The 16202-nt window shown below is 34.9% G+C and overlaps 2 protein-coding genes across 5 annotated transcripts in view; both read left to right on the top strand.

Annotated features, from left to right (window-relative positions):
• The window catches only part of LOC136269742 (ankyrin repeat domain-containing protein 16-like), a 97884-nt gene that overhangs the window by 15973 nt on the left and 65709 nt on the right, over positions 1-16202 (top strand). The gene's annotated exons all lie outside the window — the stretch shown is intronic.
• Positions 1620-14988, top strand: LOC105328547 (beta-galactosidase-1-like protein 2). 2 transcript variants are annotated; one of them, XM_066083062.1, is made up of 20 exons: positions 1797-2048; positions 3197-3486; positions 4921-5126; positions 6901-6969; positions 7149-7244; positions 7722-7830; positions 8415-8507; positions 8930-9011; positions 9190-9348; positions 9720-9863; positions 9947-10039; positions 10199-10249; positions 10347-10399; positions 10731-10880; positions 11271-11348; positions 12196-12286; positions 12464-12551; positions 12886-13000; positions 13728-13844; positions 14489-14988. In XM_066083062.1, exons 3-20 carry the CDS (start codon positions 4951-4953, stop codon positions 14609-14611), a joined length of 1887 nt encoding a protein of 628 aa, XP_065939134.1. In that variant the 5' UTR covers positions 1797-2048; positions 3197-3486; positions 4921-4950; the 3' UTR covers positions 14612-14988. The 2 variants fall into 2 exon arrangements, with proteins under 2 accessions (XP_065939135.1, XP_065939134.1); XM_066083063.1 differs by lacking the exons at positions 1797-2048; positions 3197-3486 and adding an exon at positions 1620-1717.

Below are 16202 nucleotides of genomic sequence, written 5' to 3'. Positions count from 1 at the left end.
AGGTGTACTGAAAAATAGATGACAGTGTTTACTGAGTGACCTTAATTAACATCTTGTCCTTTGAAACAGATTTTTTAATCCTGAAAACTATTTTTCAATCCTAAGTGGCCAAATACTAGGACTAAAATCATGATTAAGTGGTTACACATGTACATCATGGTTCTTAGATTCTCTTTGTTGTAATGCAATGTACAGTAATATAGATTAATACATGTACATGTATTTGTTTGTTCCTCAGCAGCATTGTTCTCTGCCCTATTAGTCAAGTTTATACACTAGATAACACATAATGAATCCTGATTCTCCATGTTGTACTGCTGTAAAGTATTTTTGTATTTTTTCAGCAGCAATGAACTCTGCCCTGTTTGATAAGTAGACATAAGTCATGTAGATTCTTTGACTCCCCCCCCCCCCCCCCTTTAAACGTGTACATGTATGATGCTGTAATATATTTTTCGTTCCTCAGTGCCACTCTGTCCTATTTAATAAGTAGATATACAGTCGTGTGAACTCTACAATTCCCATTTATTAAAGAATCATTCTTTGAGTATTATGAGGTGATAATTTTGGTTTGGGCGTGATTAAATCCAATAAAGCCCGGAGGGCTTTATGATAGATTTGATCACGCCCCGACTGAAATTATCACCTCATAATATTCAAAGAATGATTCCTTATTACTTATATTTATATAATTTTAAACCATCATACGATTAAATATTTAAATATAAATAAGCAAACCTGCTGGCTTGGCTTTATGAGTTATAAAGTACAAAATCGATACGTAGTGTTATCACAGGCAAAGACACTGGATAATGTAAATAATATACATGTTTAATGGTGTAATAGTGGTATATTTTTGTTCCTCAGCGGCAAGATACTCTGCCCTGTTGATTCCCTCGTCCCCCGGGGCGGTCCATGAATTGGCCAGTAACACAGAACTCAGTCAGATTGTCAACCACTTCATCAGGGAGAAAAGTAAGAAGCACACCTAATTTCATCTATTTGCTGAATGATATTTATCATCAAATGAGAGAGAGAGAGAGAGAGAGAGAGAGAGAGAGAAAGAGAGAGAGAGTTGATGCAAAATGATTGAATTGTGGAATTAAATTCTCGGTGCATATAAGGAGGAATCTACATTATTCTTCTCCCTTAAATATTAATATGGAGACACTTGTTATAATTAGAGGAGTGGACTTATTTTATTTCTAACTTATTCAACACCATGGATTTAAGATTTGATATACTGTTGTTTTACTCTTGATCTCTTATTAATAGAATGTTATAAACTAGGTGGTTTTTATACCATAAGTCATGATAGTCAATTCATTGATTTATTTTATGCCTGTCATCATCAAAACACAAAAGTTAATCATGGATCACCCAAGTGCCAAACATATTTAAAAGTGTTTTCCAGAGTTCGATTTTTGACAATCTGATTGAATAAGATCATTCAATCTGCTCATTGCTACACAAGGTCCATTGGATCAGACGATCAGAACTTGATTAGACTGAATGTTTTATACATAATAATTATGAATCTTTTGAATCTTATGTAATATATTTGAACAATAAAGATCTCGATCATGCTAATTTGACTGGATTATTTAACTATCTTTTAGAACCAATTTGTGCAATAGGAAGCGGAGTTGCAGCCCTTTGTTGTGTTATGTCACCCGATGGTAAATCCTGGGGATTCAAGAACTACAGTATGACTGGGGTATGCATATCAGAGAGAGAGAGAGAGAGAGAGAGAGAGAGAGAGAGAGAGAGAGAGAGAGAGAGAGAGAGAGAGAGGGGGGTATCATAATTGGAAAATCAATCTTTTGATGTAAATTTATGGGTCAGAAATGTCAAAAGTTATTCAGAAAATTAAATAATGATTGAAGATAGTAAACACTGACTAATATTATTGAGAACGATTTTGACTGTTGTTTTGTCCAGCCCTCTGTATTTGAGCTTGCCAGGACCCAGGAGTTCTCTTCCCTTCCTGTCATTGTGTAAGATTTCATCAAGGATCACAGCGGACAATATAACATAAAATAAATACTGTATTTATCGTTAACAATTTTAGCCAAATTATACACAAAATACGTTTTACAGACTGATCAATTCTCTCCAATATATATATAACTCACGAAGAAAAATAAAATTGCTGAAAATTAAAAATATTATTCTTTGTATTGCAAAATAGTTCCATGTCTTTTTTGATTACTCCAGTATCGCTGTGTTTTCTTTGACTATTCATTTAATAGAGACGTAAATCAAATTGAACAAAAAATTGAAAAATGCTTATGACTAAAAAATGTAATGCATGTGCATGCATGTACACCTTTATAGAAATGTAGCACAAGTTTAACTAACTTGTCTGACCTACATAGATAGGGGTTTGAATCAACACAAGGTAGGACATGTCACACTGTTTTATTTACTCCTGTCACATAGCATAAATAGTGTCCATACGTGCAGAATTAAAAAAAGAATAGTAGAACAAAACAAACGGAAATGAAGTGAATTTCATTGAAGAGTCTGACTCTATTGTTTTGTATTGGTAATACATTGTGTAGGGTTCTAGTCAACGCGCGCACGTGTATGTATATATGCTCTAACATTCGAATTACTTCACAATGTGCATATTCCTGACTACACAAACATTTCGCCATGGCCTTGACATAACTGAACGAAAAGATAAATGTCCTCTCTTGGGCACGAACGTAGCATTGTTTTTGAAAGTGTGTGTGGGGGGGGGGGGGGGGGGGGTTACCCAAGAATCTTTACAAGCAAAGAGAGGGGGAAAGGGGGGTTAGTTTCCCCTCAATTTCACTGTTCGGTTTCTTGTTTTTTCTTCAATTTTCACATGGTCCCAAAAAGTGGGGATAGGGGGGGGGGGTCCTTTATTTTTCACTTTTAAATGTAAATTTAATAAGAAAGTTTTGGCTGTGACAAAACGTTTCTGTGTGTGTGTGTTGGGGGGGGGGGGGGGGGGTGCTGGGAATTCAGGTGGCAATGAATTAATGTTCTCTCCCCTTAAAAGCGCTCTTTATCAATTATCCTTTACCGATATTAAGATTCTTCAAAAGCAAACATTTTTATGAGAATTTATATTTTTTAAGTTCTTAACAAGTCTTATGTAACTTTGCATAATATTGTACATGCCTGATACACACAATCCCAATATTTTCCACATGTGCTCTTTCAGAGATCTGTTTCCTCTCAGGATTGACACAGAATGACTGAGGTCTACTGTAGCACAGGTGCCCTGACGTTTAAGGATGGGAACTTTATCCTGGACGGGAAACCCCTGCGGATCTTTAGCGGGACCATGCACTACTTCCGGGTAGTTCCGCCTTACTAGAGGGACCGCTTCCGGAAGATGAGGGCGTGTGGACTTAACACGGTGGAAACATAATTTATCCACATCCCCCCTCCGAAAAAAAGATCAACACAAAACATATTAAGAAAAAACAAAACACAGACAACAATTTTAAAGTTGGTATAGGATATATTGTAACTTAATTCCTACGAAAAAACATTAAACTCAAGTATAACTTAAAGAAGATGGGTGGATAAGGCGTGTAAAATGCCCATACGCGGTCGGACAGGCTACTGAAAAATTAAAGTATAAATAAATCTGATGGATTTTTTAAAAATCATTTAAAACAATATATATTTAACAAATCATTGATTTTTAACCTGTAGGTATGTTCAATACTTGGAATATGTTGATTCAAACAGGCGTATACGTATCAAAAGCTGCAAATACTGTCATTTTTTAGAACTTCAAAGCATTTTCTTTTATAGAATGGGTCCGTGCTCCATATTTTTCTCATAGTCTAATTAAGGTCTATTGGAAAACAAACTGATTTTAATCAACAAAAACGTGGAGAGATGACACACTATACATTAAAAATATCATTTTGTATCCCAACAATTGAACGTTTTGAAAAAATAATACAAGTCCGGTAGTTCGTGGCCTGAGTCACACATATTTAAAAAGCCCACTTTGTTGTGTCTGAAATGGCTCAGTGGTTAGAGTACCTGGCATAAGCTAACATTATATATCTAGGGTTTTAATGTTACGGGTTCGATACCACTAAAATTTCCGACAATATTTTTTTTTTCTTATTTTCTGTTAGATATATTAAGAACTGACTGTAGTTAGAAATTTTGCCTTTGAAAAATTGTATTATAATATATTTGAATAGATTTAATTGGGGAAAAATAAATTCAAAATTGTATTTCACTACTAAACCGAATGGGCATTTGCGCCATCTTATTTCCCCATCTCCTTTATGAAATTTCCTTCCCACAGAATTGTTACTTAACAGCGTAGTTGCAGTGGGTTAGAGGTTTATTACCACGAAGCTGTCATGAGTTCCATACCGCTGGGGCTTTAATAATTTTTACTTTTCCCAAAAATTTTAAAATATTTTAAAGTCAACTTCAAATGTACTGTAAAATTTAAAAATTCTAAAAAGGTGAAAGTATTTTGATTATCATGTACTTTTATCAACATTAATATATACAAGAGTTCCATATCACATCAATCGTAGGAGCATGGTAATGATTTGAGCTAAATTTAATTTTCTCGATTCTTTTTCGTTGTAACAGTGCTTAATAAAGGTTTTCTAAATTATAATCGAAGTTTGAATGTCAGCTGTCGAGTTGTAAGCCAGTGTGCGCGGGAAAAAGAACGTTGTCTACGTCCCATAAAGCTCTCTAATGGATTCACCCGTGGTGCTATGCCAAAATGGCCGACTTTTAACTTAACTTAACTTAACTTAACTTAACTTAACTTAATTTTTAACTTAATTTACGGTGTCTTAAAGATTGAAGACACGTTTTGAGTACCGCATTTGCTTTGGCGAGACTCAAAAGATTTGTTACACACAATCCCAATGTTTTCCACATGTGCTCCTTTAGATATCTGTTTCCTCCGAGGATTGACCCAGAATGACCGAGGTCTACTGTAGCACAGGTGCCCTGACGTTCAAGGATGGGAACTTTATCCTGGACGGGAAACCCCTGCGGATCTTTAGCGGGACCATGCACTTCTTCCGGGTAGTTCCGGCCTACTGGAGGGACCGCTTCCGGAAGATGAGGGCGTGTGGACTTAACACCGTGGAAACGTAAGTTATATATTCTTATACAACCCCCCCCCTTCCGAAAAATAACAGAGTTATCACGACTCTGTGGCATTTTATATTGATTTCACACTCGTTTCCCCTATTTGTTTTATATATAGGGGAAACGAGTGTGAATATAAAATGCCACAGAGTCGTGATATTTCTTTTTTGACTGGAGACATAAATAAGGGGTTGTTAACGATAATTGATAAAAGAAATTGGAAAAAAATAGAAAGGAGTGGGGGGGGGGGGGTGTAGTGCACGGTTCAGTCCACAAGCACCTGTGTTGTAAGCCAGATGTATGGCTCACAATTCTCTAATTTAAAACAAAGCTCGTGGCATGCGTTTGTTTACATTCGTTGCATAGAAGTAAAAATTTCAAATGTTTTTGTTCTAATCGTTGTTAAATGTACACAGAAATAAACAATCTCTTCTGTTTGTTTTACATCTTATTTAATTATGAAAGTGATATTTTGTATCCAGAACCCTAAATGTAAACAATAACATGGCACGAGCATTGTTTACTAACAAAATATAAAATGCTATGCATCCCGCTTGAAACTTGACATTCAAATTTTAGTTGATCTTTTAAAAAAAGCTCTGTTAAGCATTTTGTCTATTTAAAATGGAAAAAAAAAATTAAGCTCTTATCGGGAACATGTCCATTGAAAAACCTAAAACAATAAATAAATAAAAATGTAACAAAAACGACAAAAAATTACACTGGTATAAACTAAGCAGGGATAAAATTACAATGTTGTGATGCCTTTCTTGCGATACAATCATTACACACTGTTACAAATACTTGTATTTTCTTTTAAAGATAGCACTGTTCTGTAGGTTTAAAAATATACATGTCATTTAATAAGATATAAGCAAAGATAAGGAATCATTCATCACAATTTGCTCTTCATCTACACACAAATTAATCCTTTTTATGCAACTTCTCTGTCTGCATACATTTTGTATATATTTCTTGTTATTTTTTATTTACCAACTGTGCTTTAGTACTCCTTCAAATGGACAGTTTTCCAAAAGTAGTTGCTCCATTTCCACTACCCTGTTTTTTTTGCATTTCTTGTTAACCTTTGCGTTTGTTTAATATTTTTTTGTTTTGGTGATTTTTTTTCTGAGACTTCACTTGAACAACACGTTATTAAGGGCATGTTTTTTGACAATTGTAAATTCTTTGTATTAGGGTGAGAACCTAGTAAGTTGCTAGAACTTGTGTTCAGTCTCATTGTATATTACCGGTATATATACAATAAAACATGTTCAAACCACCTGTACGTACCAAACACTATCGAGTCAAGTAATGATATAACACTATATAAATAGTGCCTGTTTGGGAGGGTAACTGTTGAAATTGACACCCCAAGACAACCATCGTCAACCGACGCGAAGCGGAGGTTGACAATGGTTTTTGAGGGGTGTCAATTTCAACAGTTACCCTCCCAAACAGGCACTATTTATTTTATTATACTGAATGTCTTTATTTTAAAGAGAATTTTACTGCTTTAAAAAAGAAATGAAGTGAATTCTACGACGAACCGTACGCGCATAATTTACGCGCATGTGACAATTCGTTGTGTTACCCGTTGCCTACGCTGTGTTGCTAACGCTGAGGGTAATAGAACGGATTACCAACTGCGTCTTAACCAATCAGATTTCAGTATTTAACATGAAAGTATAATACAATACAGTGATACACTCTAATTGATATACATGCATGTGAAATATGCTTCAGTCTATCTATAAATCAACCTTGACATTGTAGGTATGTACCATGGAACCTACACGAGGAGTATCCGGGGGAGTTTAATTATTCCGGAATTCTGGACGTCAGGTTTGTCTGACCTAACAACTACCACCCCTCTCTCTCTCTCTCTCTCTCTCTCTCTCTCTCTCTCTCTCTCTCTCTCTCTCTCTCTCTCTCTCTCTCTTAACTCTACATCTCAACAAAGGATCACATACATGTAACGTCTCTGAGATTCAATGCATGCCATAATCATATTTCCACAACAGGGAGTTCATCCGACAGGCGGGGGAGGAGGGGTTGTTTGTGATCTTTAGACCAGGCCCCTACATCTGTGCCGAGTGGGACTGGGGAGGAATGCCCAGGCCAGGTAAATATCTACCTGGATATAGAAACGGTCAGGTAAACTATCTTCTGGAAAATAGAACTGGTCATGTAAAGTATCTACCCGAGAATTGAATTGGTCAGGTACATGGAATGTCCAGGTAAATTGTCTACCTAAGAAATGGGAAAGTAAAATTTCTACTTGGAGAAGAAAAGAATACATACCGATAAGTTTACACCAAGAAATAAAGGGAATGATTAAGGTAAGCGGATTTCTAATAGCTAGACTTAAGACTATATATAAAGGTATAACGTGTTATATGATCAGATATACTTTTTACCTGCAAATCAAATCTTTTTTTTTTCTATTTTTTATATATAACATAAAAATAATATGCAATGCAAAAAATATTAAAATATTAAAACTGAAATTGAAGATTTTCACAAAACCTTTTATAGGGTTAGTTGTTTGTTGTCTTGTATTTTGTGTTTGTTGTATTTACACTTGCGTCTTTTAGTTGGCTGCTAAAGGACCCTGACATAAAGGTACGGAGCAACTATCCACCTTACGTAGAGGCCGTCAGACGCTTCTATAATGATCTGATCCCCAGAATCACCGACCTACAGGTACGACATATATCTTACCTCCTGCTAAATTGTAAGAAAATCATTGGCTAACGGCAGTCACGTGGAGACTATGTATATTTCATACATAGTCAGTAGAAAATGTTACCCCCTTGAGCATTATGACGTCAGGTTTCATACTCAAAGTAAAACTTGTAATTTTATTATAACAGCTTGATTTCCATTGTTTTATTTACTTTTTATCATTAAAACAAAGGCAGTGGGTAAGAGATAATCGTTACATGGTTTGTAGTTGACATAATATGGTTTATACATGGTCAGTAAATTCTGTATTGGGGCTCAAGCTCCGCTCTCGCCGTATATGGAATTTACTGACCATGTATAAACCATATTAGGTCAACTACAAACCATGTAACTAATAATACTAAGTAAGTCTTACTGTGTACAATGCAGTTGTTTACTTACTTTATAAAACTAGCGAAACTTAAAATTGAAAGGTTAAAAAGCGTTGTTTAACTTTTTACCCCATAAAGTAAGTCTGCTACCAGTAAGTCTGGTTCTCAAATGTCCATACAATGACTCTGTTATTGTTTATCATCAGGGATACATGTATTTTTTATCAATAGCGTTCTAATGGTGGACCAATCATAGCCGTGCAGGTAGAGAACGAGTTTGGTTCCTATAGCACCGAGGTTGATCACCTACACACCATTAGAGAGGTAGGTCAAGAGGTCATGACCTTTCAAGCTGAGATCAAGGTCAAGCAAGACTAAGAATGAGAAAGGATAGTATTTTGCAGGCACGTAGCATCATTTTTGAAAGTGGGGGGGGGGGGGGGGGCCAGACTCTTCCAAATAACCTTGACAAGGTAAAAAAAAAAGGATACTTTCCTAAATCCTGAAAATCCTAATCGGGGGGGGGGGGGGGTAGTATACCTTTAACTTCAATTTCCTTATTTTCACAATTTTTTACATGGTCACATAAAAGTGGGGGGCCAACTCCATGTTTATTATTTTTTTTGTATGTAAATTTAAGAAACAAAAAGGGGGGGGGGGCAGCCCCCCCCCCCGCGATGTTACGCGCCTGTTTGGTTTAAAGTTATTAATTTGCTGTTACTACTACTTTTTCTTTATTGTTGTAGATCCTACTAAACAATGGGATTAAGGAACTCCTCTTGACGTCAGAGAATATATTTGGATTAAAGAGAGCTCCATTTTATAAATGTATGAACACATAAAGTAAACCCACTTATGATATATTGTTATTTAAACTTTTAAACGATGATTCTGCATGTCCCTTCTAGAAAAGATGTGTTATAATAATGGTTTACTCGAATTTCAAATGAATTAACACGATTACTGCTGATTTTACGTTTTCCCGTGTTGTTGATCGCATGTTTAGACGCCCTGCCCACCGCTAACTTTCCCTCCATGGAAGACGGAAGCAAACTGTTCCGGATGATCCGGGAATGGAGTCCCGAATTTCCTCTGATGGTGATGGAGTTTTGGCCCGGCTGGTTTGACCACTGGGGACAGCCCCACAAAGGACTAGATATCCCTGGTAATCGGACTATCACGATATCATCTATACATGTATTACATTAAAGGAATGGCTTGTGCAAAGTTAACCTTTTATGATGCATGTAAAACACACTTTTAGTGAAGTGCTGCAAACAAACAATGTCGTTTCGTTTTAAACAATATTCATTACATGTTTATCCATTGAGTTAGCCATACGCTTTTACAGTAGAGGAAAATAAATTGACTTCATCGTAAGCGTTAACACATTGTAAGTGCGTTTGCTGTAGACATGTTTTACAGTACAAATCAGTTAGCAATTATGATAAAAGCGAATTAAAATTGAGTTTCTGAAGAGAGTCTAGAACGTCATAGTCATGTACATGGGTGTATAAATGGACGATTTTTTGACAGCTTTTGAGGCGTGTCTGTCGGGGGTGCTAGACGCCGGGGGGTCCTTCAACATGTACATGTTCCACGGAGGGACCAACTTCGGCTTTATGGCGGGAGCAAACTACTTCGAGGGGTCCCACTATAAACCTGACGTCACCAGCTATGGTACGTACATGAATATATAGGACAATTTTTCCGTTCACTATTTTTCTTTCTTGGCCAGTATTATCATGTTGCTTTTGTTTCAGATTATGACGCGCCATTGTCGGAAGCAGGGGACATCACTCCAAAGTATATGAGAGCAAGAGAAATTATCCTGGAGAAAGGGCTGAAACCCCAGGGTAATGCATGAATACCTTTATATGAAGGTGTTAGGTCTTGGAGATTTCTACAACATTATGTACTTAAATCAAGACGACCTTGTATCATCATTGATAAAGTCAATTTTCTTTTTTCTTTTTGATTTTTTAAGTTTCAGCATTCCATGTATCTATTTCCAGGAATAACATCTTTGCCAGAAATTCCTCCTAATTTACCAAAGAAAGCTTACGGTATGTTTATTGTTTTGAAAACTATAAGAAAAATCATGTGAGGGATGTATCTTTGTTGCTATTTTACGAATGTTTTCACGCACGTTTTTTTTTGCAGGTAAAATAGCAGTATCCCAGTATCTAGATTTCAGGACAGTTTTATCTCTAATGGTAAGAAATAAAAAGAACATTAAGCTATCTTCTAAAATGACCACTAATGATACTTTTCACTACTAAACATGTGATTTCTTAATGTCTGTTGATAAATCGCACCTTGTAATTTCTATAGTAGCAGAGCTTAGTATAGGTCGCCACGAATTTCATCAAATGAAAAAGAACCAAAAATATAGATTAAATGTAACGTGAACTTTTTTTATAATGTTAAGATTAACATGTACATCAATATTTTGTAGTCATACATGTCAAAACGTTTACATATACAAACATATTATTTAGAGTGAATTTTTGTATTTATTGACATTTATTTACATTTGATGTTCAGACCCCAATGACGTCTACAGAACCGGCGTTAATGGAGAACCTTGACTACCACCAGGGCTATGGCCAATGTTTCGGTTATATCTTATACCAGGCAGAGATCCAGGCTGGAACGGAACTATCGTTTACAGACATACCCAAAGACAGAGCACAGGTAAAAGGAAGAGGCTCACAGGCCGTGATGGTCACCTGGGTATCATAGCCCGTAGATGGACCCGTCTTGATGCCAGAATAAATGATTTAATAACAAACCTGAATCTTGAGAATATTAAAAATACTAGTATCTGAAAATATTAGCTACCTATATTGAAATAATGTTAAACCAGCCACCCGTGCCACCCATATCGTTATGATCATCATTATGATATTATCATCAGCACATTAAAACTTTTGTGTTTATTAGTTTTGCTTTCTGATTTTTTTTTTATATTTTAAATGTGTATATTCATCAATATAATTAATGATTTAGCATCGACCACGCAGAAACATTGGTTTGCTTTAGTTTGGTTTTATGATTACAAGATATCTTTTTTTCCGTTTGAAGGTTTTTGTCAATGGGGAGGAGAAAGCCGTACTCGACTGGCTGAGTACAGATAAAAAGATCAACTTGGGACAGATCTCAGTATGTACGCTTCAGACAATTAATATTAAAATTAAGTAGTTCATGTATGCTATTAGATTATGAAACTCGAATGTTTGATGACATAGCATTGACGGTAAGATTTTGGATAAGCTAGGGCTAACTGTGGATTCTAGCAAATCAGCTCTAGATCTCTTTCGAATAACATCTTATTATATTATCATTTTGCAATGGGTCTTTAGTCTAAGTTAATCTTACGTAAGCTTAAAGTTTACAGTTGTGGCTTAGACTGAATAAAATAGGATGAATATGAAAATTGTCTGCTTTTTAAAGCGCTAAGCATAGCTCAGCGCTTTATTGTCGTTAGACTTCTACTTCCGGTGCAAGGAATAACTGCCCTCTATGAGCAGAAATATACATCATTTAAACTGGTAAGAGGTATAGGGAACCAGTTATCTGGGTGACGGAAATGGCCGAGTAGATACGATTGGTTTGCGGGGCTTACGTACATCAGCACGGGATGCTACGCAGTGATGAAAAAATATAGTGCGTATTCAGAAGCTAAAATATAGAAAAATATAATCGATTCTTTGCAAGAAAATGTAAAAAACTGTGATAAATTACTGTTCAAAAGGTATAATTCGTGATTTTAACATATCTTTTTTCAGGCAAGTATCCATATACAAGTCGTGTTCAGCTTTAATTCACATCATTTTCAGAAAGTAACATATATTTAAAGAAATCTGGCCTTCGATACTTTAAATTGATATTTATTAAACATAAATTAAAATTTCAATAAGGCTCATTTCCGCCTACGCTTGCACACAGTAAATTTTCTCAGAACCAAGCTAGGTTAGCGCTTTTCAGTACTTTCAGTACTTTGATTTAGGATGGGAGCAGTTTAGAGATCTTGGTGGAAAACCACGGGCGAGTGAATTATATTGAGTTTGGATCTAATAGATTCAACGAAGAGAGGAAAGGTAAAACGCCTTTACCGAAACATATATGCTTAAAATATAATATATTGAAAATTTCACTGTTAAATCTTCCGTCAGTATCTCAAATGTTACATTACGGCTCATGACCTTTGTGTATTTGATGGATTTCAAAATATAAAGGGTTATAAACTGGTTATGTAACGTTATTATGTATCAAAGGCATTTGTGGATATGTAAAATTGGATGAAAAGGAAATCAAGCAATGGCGAATTTTTCCGTTAGATTTCAAATCCAAATTCCTTGACAGGTAAGTTGAAATTTTCATTTTTAAGTAAGTTTAGTTTGTATTGCTTTTATTCACTCAAGGAAATGATAAATGTATATAAAGTGTTAAATGAAGTATGAACACTTTAAAAAATTGTTTTATTATAAAGTAGATTTAAATAATTGAGGTAAGAAACATCGATCCAAAAGAAATCTTGTGAGTGACAGTATGTGTAGATGGCGCTGAACCGGAAATGGATGCAATATTAAATACTAATGATAATAAATCATCGTTCATATCTTAAAATCAAAAGCATACGATAAATTTAGTACGGTAGTTATATATATGTTTCGTTGATATTTATTCCCTATATAAGCCTTCATCGTTGTTCCAATTGGAAGTCACCTGTGGAGGGTGTGAGGGGACCTCTAGTTGCCAAGACAACGTTACATATAGATTCGTCTCCATGTGATACTTTTCTTGATATGAAGGTAAATATTGAACAGCCCCTCTCCAAAATACACATAATATTTAAACATTAAAGAAAATATTTTAGATTTACAAAACAAAAATAGCAAATTAAATACATATACATGTAGGTTAAAACGACATAAAACAACCAAACTGACAAAAAACAACCAAACTGACAAAAAACAACCAATTGACAAAAAACAAAAACGAACATAAACATGTATAACAACAATACCTAACGGAGATTTTTGTGATGATTTTTAATTTATTTGTATTTTTTTATTCTATTTTAAGTCTTCTTTTTATCTTCACTTACAAGCTCGAAAATTTCCTTGCAGGAGGCTGGGTACACAACACAATAATCATCAGGTCTTTCGCAGATTTTCACATACGATATGTTGTAGTTATAAACTAACAGCTAACAGTAAATAAAAAATCCTTATATCTTAGTTCTGAAATAAAGGCTCTGTTTTATCTCTACACAGAGCTTTTCTACAAAGGAAATTAAGAATGACAATAACCATTCTGCCCTCTTAATTATATTGTAACGCATGCGCGGATCTAGAGGGGGCGGGGCGGTACCCCCCTCACCTGGAAAAGGAAAATTATAAGATTTAAGTACAATTATCGCAAATATGCCACAGGGACCCCTCCTGGCAAACACAATTATCCTTCGGAATCCCCCCCCCCCCGGGAAAAATTCTCTGAATCTGTGCATGCAAAAACTGTGTGTATTATGTATTTCAGGGTTGGAATAAAGGCATCGTGATACTGAACAACTTTAACTTGGGGAGATACTGGAAAGTCGGGCCCACGAGGACCCTGTATATTCCAGCCCCGCTGCTGAAACAGGGTCAAAATGAGGTACGTACGAATAAGTTAGTTAATTTTCATTTTCTTTGTTAAGGTACCTCACTACACCCAGACTTATACTTTTTAAGACACTACGTCAAAAGATGGCGATTTATATGTTTTGTTAAATTGTTTATATCTAAAGACTTTCAATTCGGTTGTATATCGTCGTAGCTAAGCTGTTAAAGTATTGGGCTGCTGAACCGCAGATCATGAGTTCGAATCCACCTTGAGCTTTTGTTCATGTTTACTGAATTAAATTTTCGTAAAAGTAATTTTTCATCCAAAATTGCACATATTTTTGTCTATTTGACTTAAATATTTCTTATCCATTATGATATCTATCATAATCAAGTAATGTCTGCTAATTTGAGAAAATATATCAAGGTGTTGTGAGCCACCTTAAAATGTTCATATTTACGTTGTAAATAACAGTAGCACAGTTGTAGTTGAAAACAAATTGAAAACAATGACTGCATGTCAAAATCAAGTAAAAAACTCAGTTTGGTGAATTTAATTTTCGCTTAATGTACATTTTTTAAGAATGTGTACATGTAGCTTAGTTTATGCTTTTATAGTTTGCGATTTCTTGAATAGCTCTCATTTTAGATGAAAGAAATATAATTTTTCTTTAAATAATCTATTATATTTTTTAGATCCTAATTTTCGAGCAGCACGAGTCATGTGGTACTGTCAGTTTTATTGATGCCCCTCTGCTGGGAGAGAAAGTGGTCACTAAGGAAGTCGACTCTGCATGCTACCCCACAGAATCTGTATAACCAACCCGACCAAACAGAGTCTGTTTCGCGAACCCGACCTCATTGAGTCTGATTTAAAAATACCCTGACAGGAGGGGGTTGAATGATAAAAAAGAAAAAAAAGTGTGGTATTTAACGAATTGTTTGAAATGTTGTATATCGACATTTTGCATCGAATGTCTGTATAATATGATCAAATGAATATTTGCTGCATGTTAACATTTAGAATGATGAAATATCGCATTCATTGAATTGAGTGCATTTAATGTATGATGTGTTAGCTAGTAGTATTTTGATTACAGATTGAGCACAATATACTGAGTAATAAAGAAGTAGGGGAACAAAAGAAAGCCAGACTAGAATTGCAATTTTGTTATTTAAAATACCGTAAAGTTGAATTTTTCTGAAGGATGCTATTTTTGTAAAGTTTTGCAGTAAAGCCTCCATTGCAAAAAAAAAAAACAACAACAAAAACAATCGCAAAGTAGACATCAGAAAAAATCCATTAGAACTCCTTTTTAAAGACCCTCTGTAGAGCCCAGACCTGTATATACATGTATCTTCAGTAATTTTAATAGCGTTAAAAAGATAGTGTCTGTCAATTAAGGTACATCACATGTACACCGAAACATGTACGTTTAAGACACTCAATCGATTTGGTTGAATATCGTCATAGCTCATTGGTTAAAGTATCGGGCTCTTGTTCACAGATAGTGAGTTCGAATCTGCGAGGGGGCTTTTGTTCACATTTTATAAATTAAAATTTTCAAAATAATTTTTTATCCAAATTTTTGCACATTTTTTGCCTATTATTTAATTAATTTCTTACCAATCATGCATTATGTCATAATCGAGTAATTTTCTGCTGATTTGATAAACTATTTCAAGGTGAAGTGAGTCTCATTAAGTTTCACACCTTGCATGTGATTTGAGAACTTGTCAGGTTACATCGGTACAGGTACACGCCACATCGCTAGGTACTGATATTCCTCAAAGTTGGAATGATTGAATGCTTTTTATCGTAATAAATTTTCTTAAATGCAACTGTTACAATACTTTATATGGCTTATCTTGAGACTGCATGTGTGTACTATATATGTATTTGTTTTGATTGCAAAGACTCTGGATCATTTAAACAATAAAACATCTTGTTTTGTGATTCATGCTATATATAAAGGTAGCGACATTGCAGAAAAATATAAGTTATGTTCATTTTTTCCGTACTAATCGCTATCGTTGCATTTATAATCGATACCGTTTACTAATTTTACTTGTTTTGTAATTTCTCTGTTGAACTATATTAAAAAAAATTATGAAAGACTTTTTATTTTCATAAATATATTTTATAAAAACTCACATTTTTTATATCACTATATACCAGGTATTATTTTTTAAAATCCATGAAAATCTGGAATTTATGAACACACACACAAAAAAAAAAATGGAATCAATGCAATCAATCTTGGTTGATTTGTTATATGGAAGATAGACAGGTGCCTGCATCTATGAATTAAACAAACAACAAACACGTGTGCATTTCTATAGGGGACTAAATCAGAGCTCCACTAGAAAAAAAAATATGTCTCCATAGTAAAAGTACCAAACATGCCTT

The sequence above is a fragment of the Magallana gigas genome, chromosome 4, assembly GCF_963853765.1.
Source record: "Magallana gigas chromosome 4, xbMagGiga1.1, whole genome shotgun sequence".
NCBI lineage: Eukaryota > Metazoa > Mollusca > Bivalvia > Ostreida > Ostreidae > Magallana > Magallana gigas.
This window is presented reverse-complemented; position numbering and strand designations above follow the sequence as displayed.

Coding starts and splice junctions, on each gene's coding strand:
- LOC105328547 (XM_066083063.1), top strand. CDS start 4,951: ATGACCGAGGTCTACTGTAGCACAGGTGCCCTGACGTTCAAGGATGGG. Junction 5,127..6,900: donor GGACTTAACACCGTGGAAAC/GTAAGTTATATA, acceptor TTGACATTGTAG/GTATGTACCATGGAACCTAC. Junction 11,349..12,195: donor TCAACTTGGGACAGATCTCA/GTATGTACGCTT, acceptor ACTTTGATTTAG/GATGGGAGCAGTTTAGAGAT.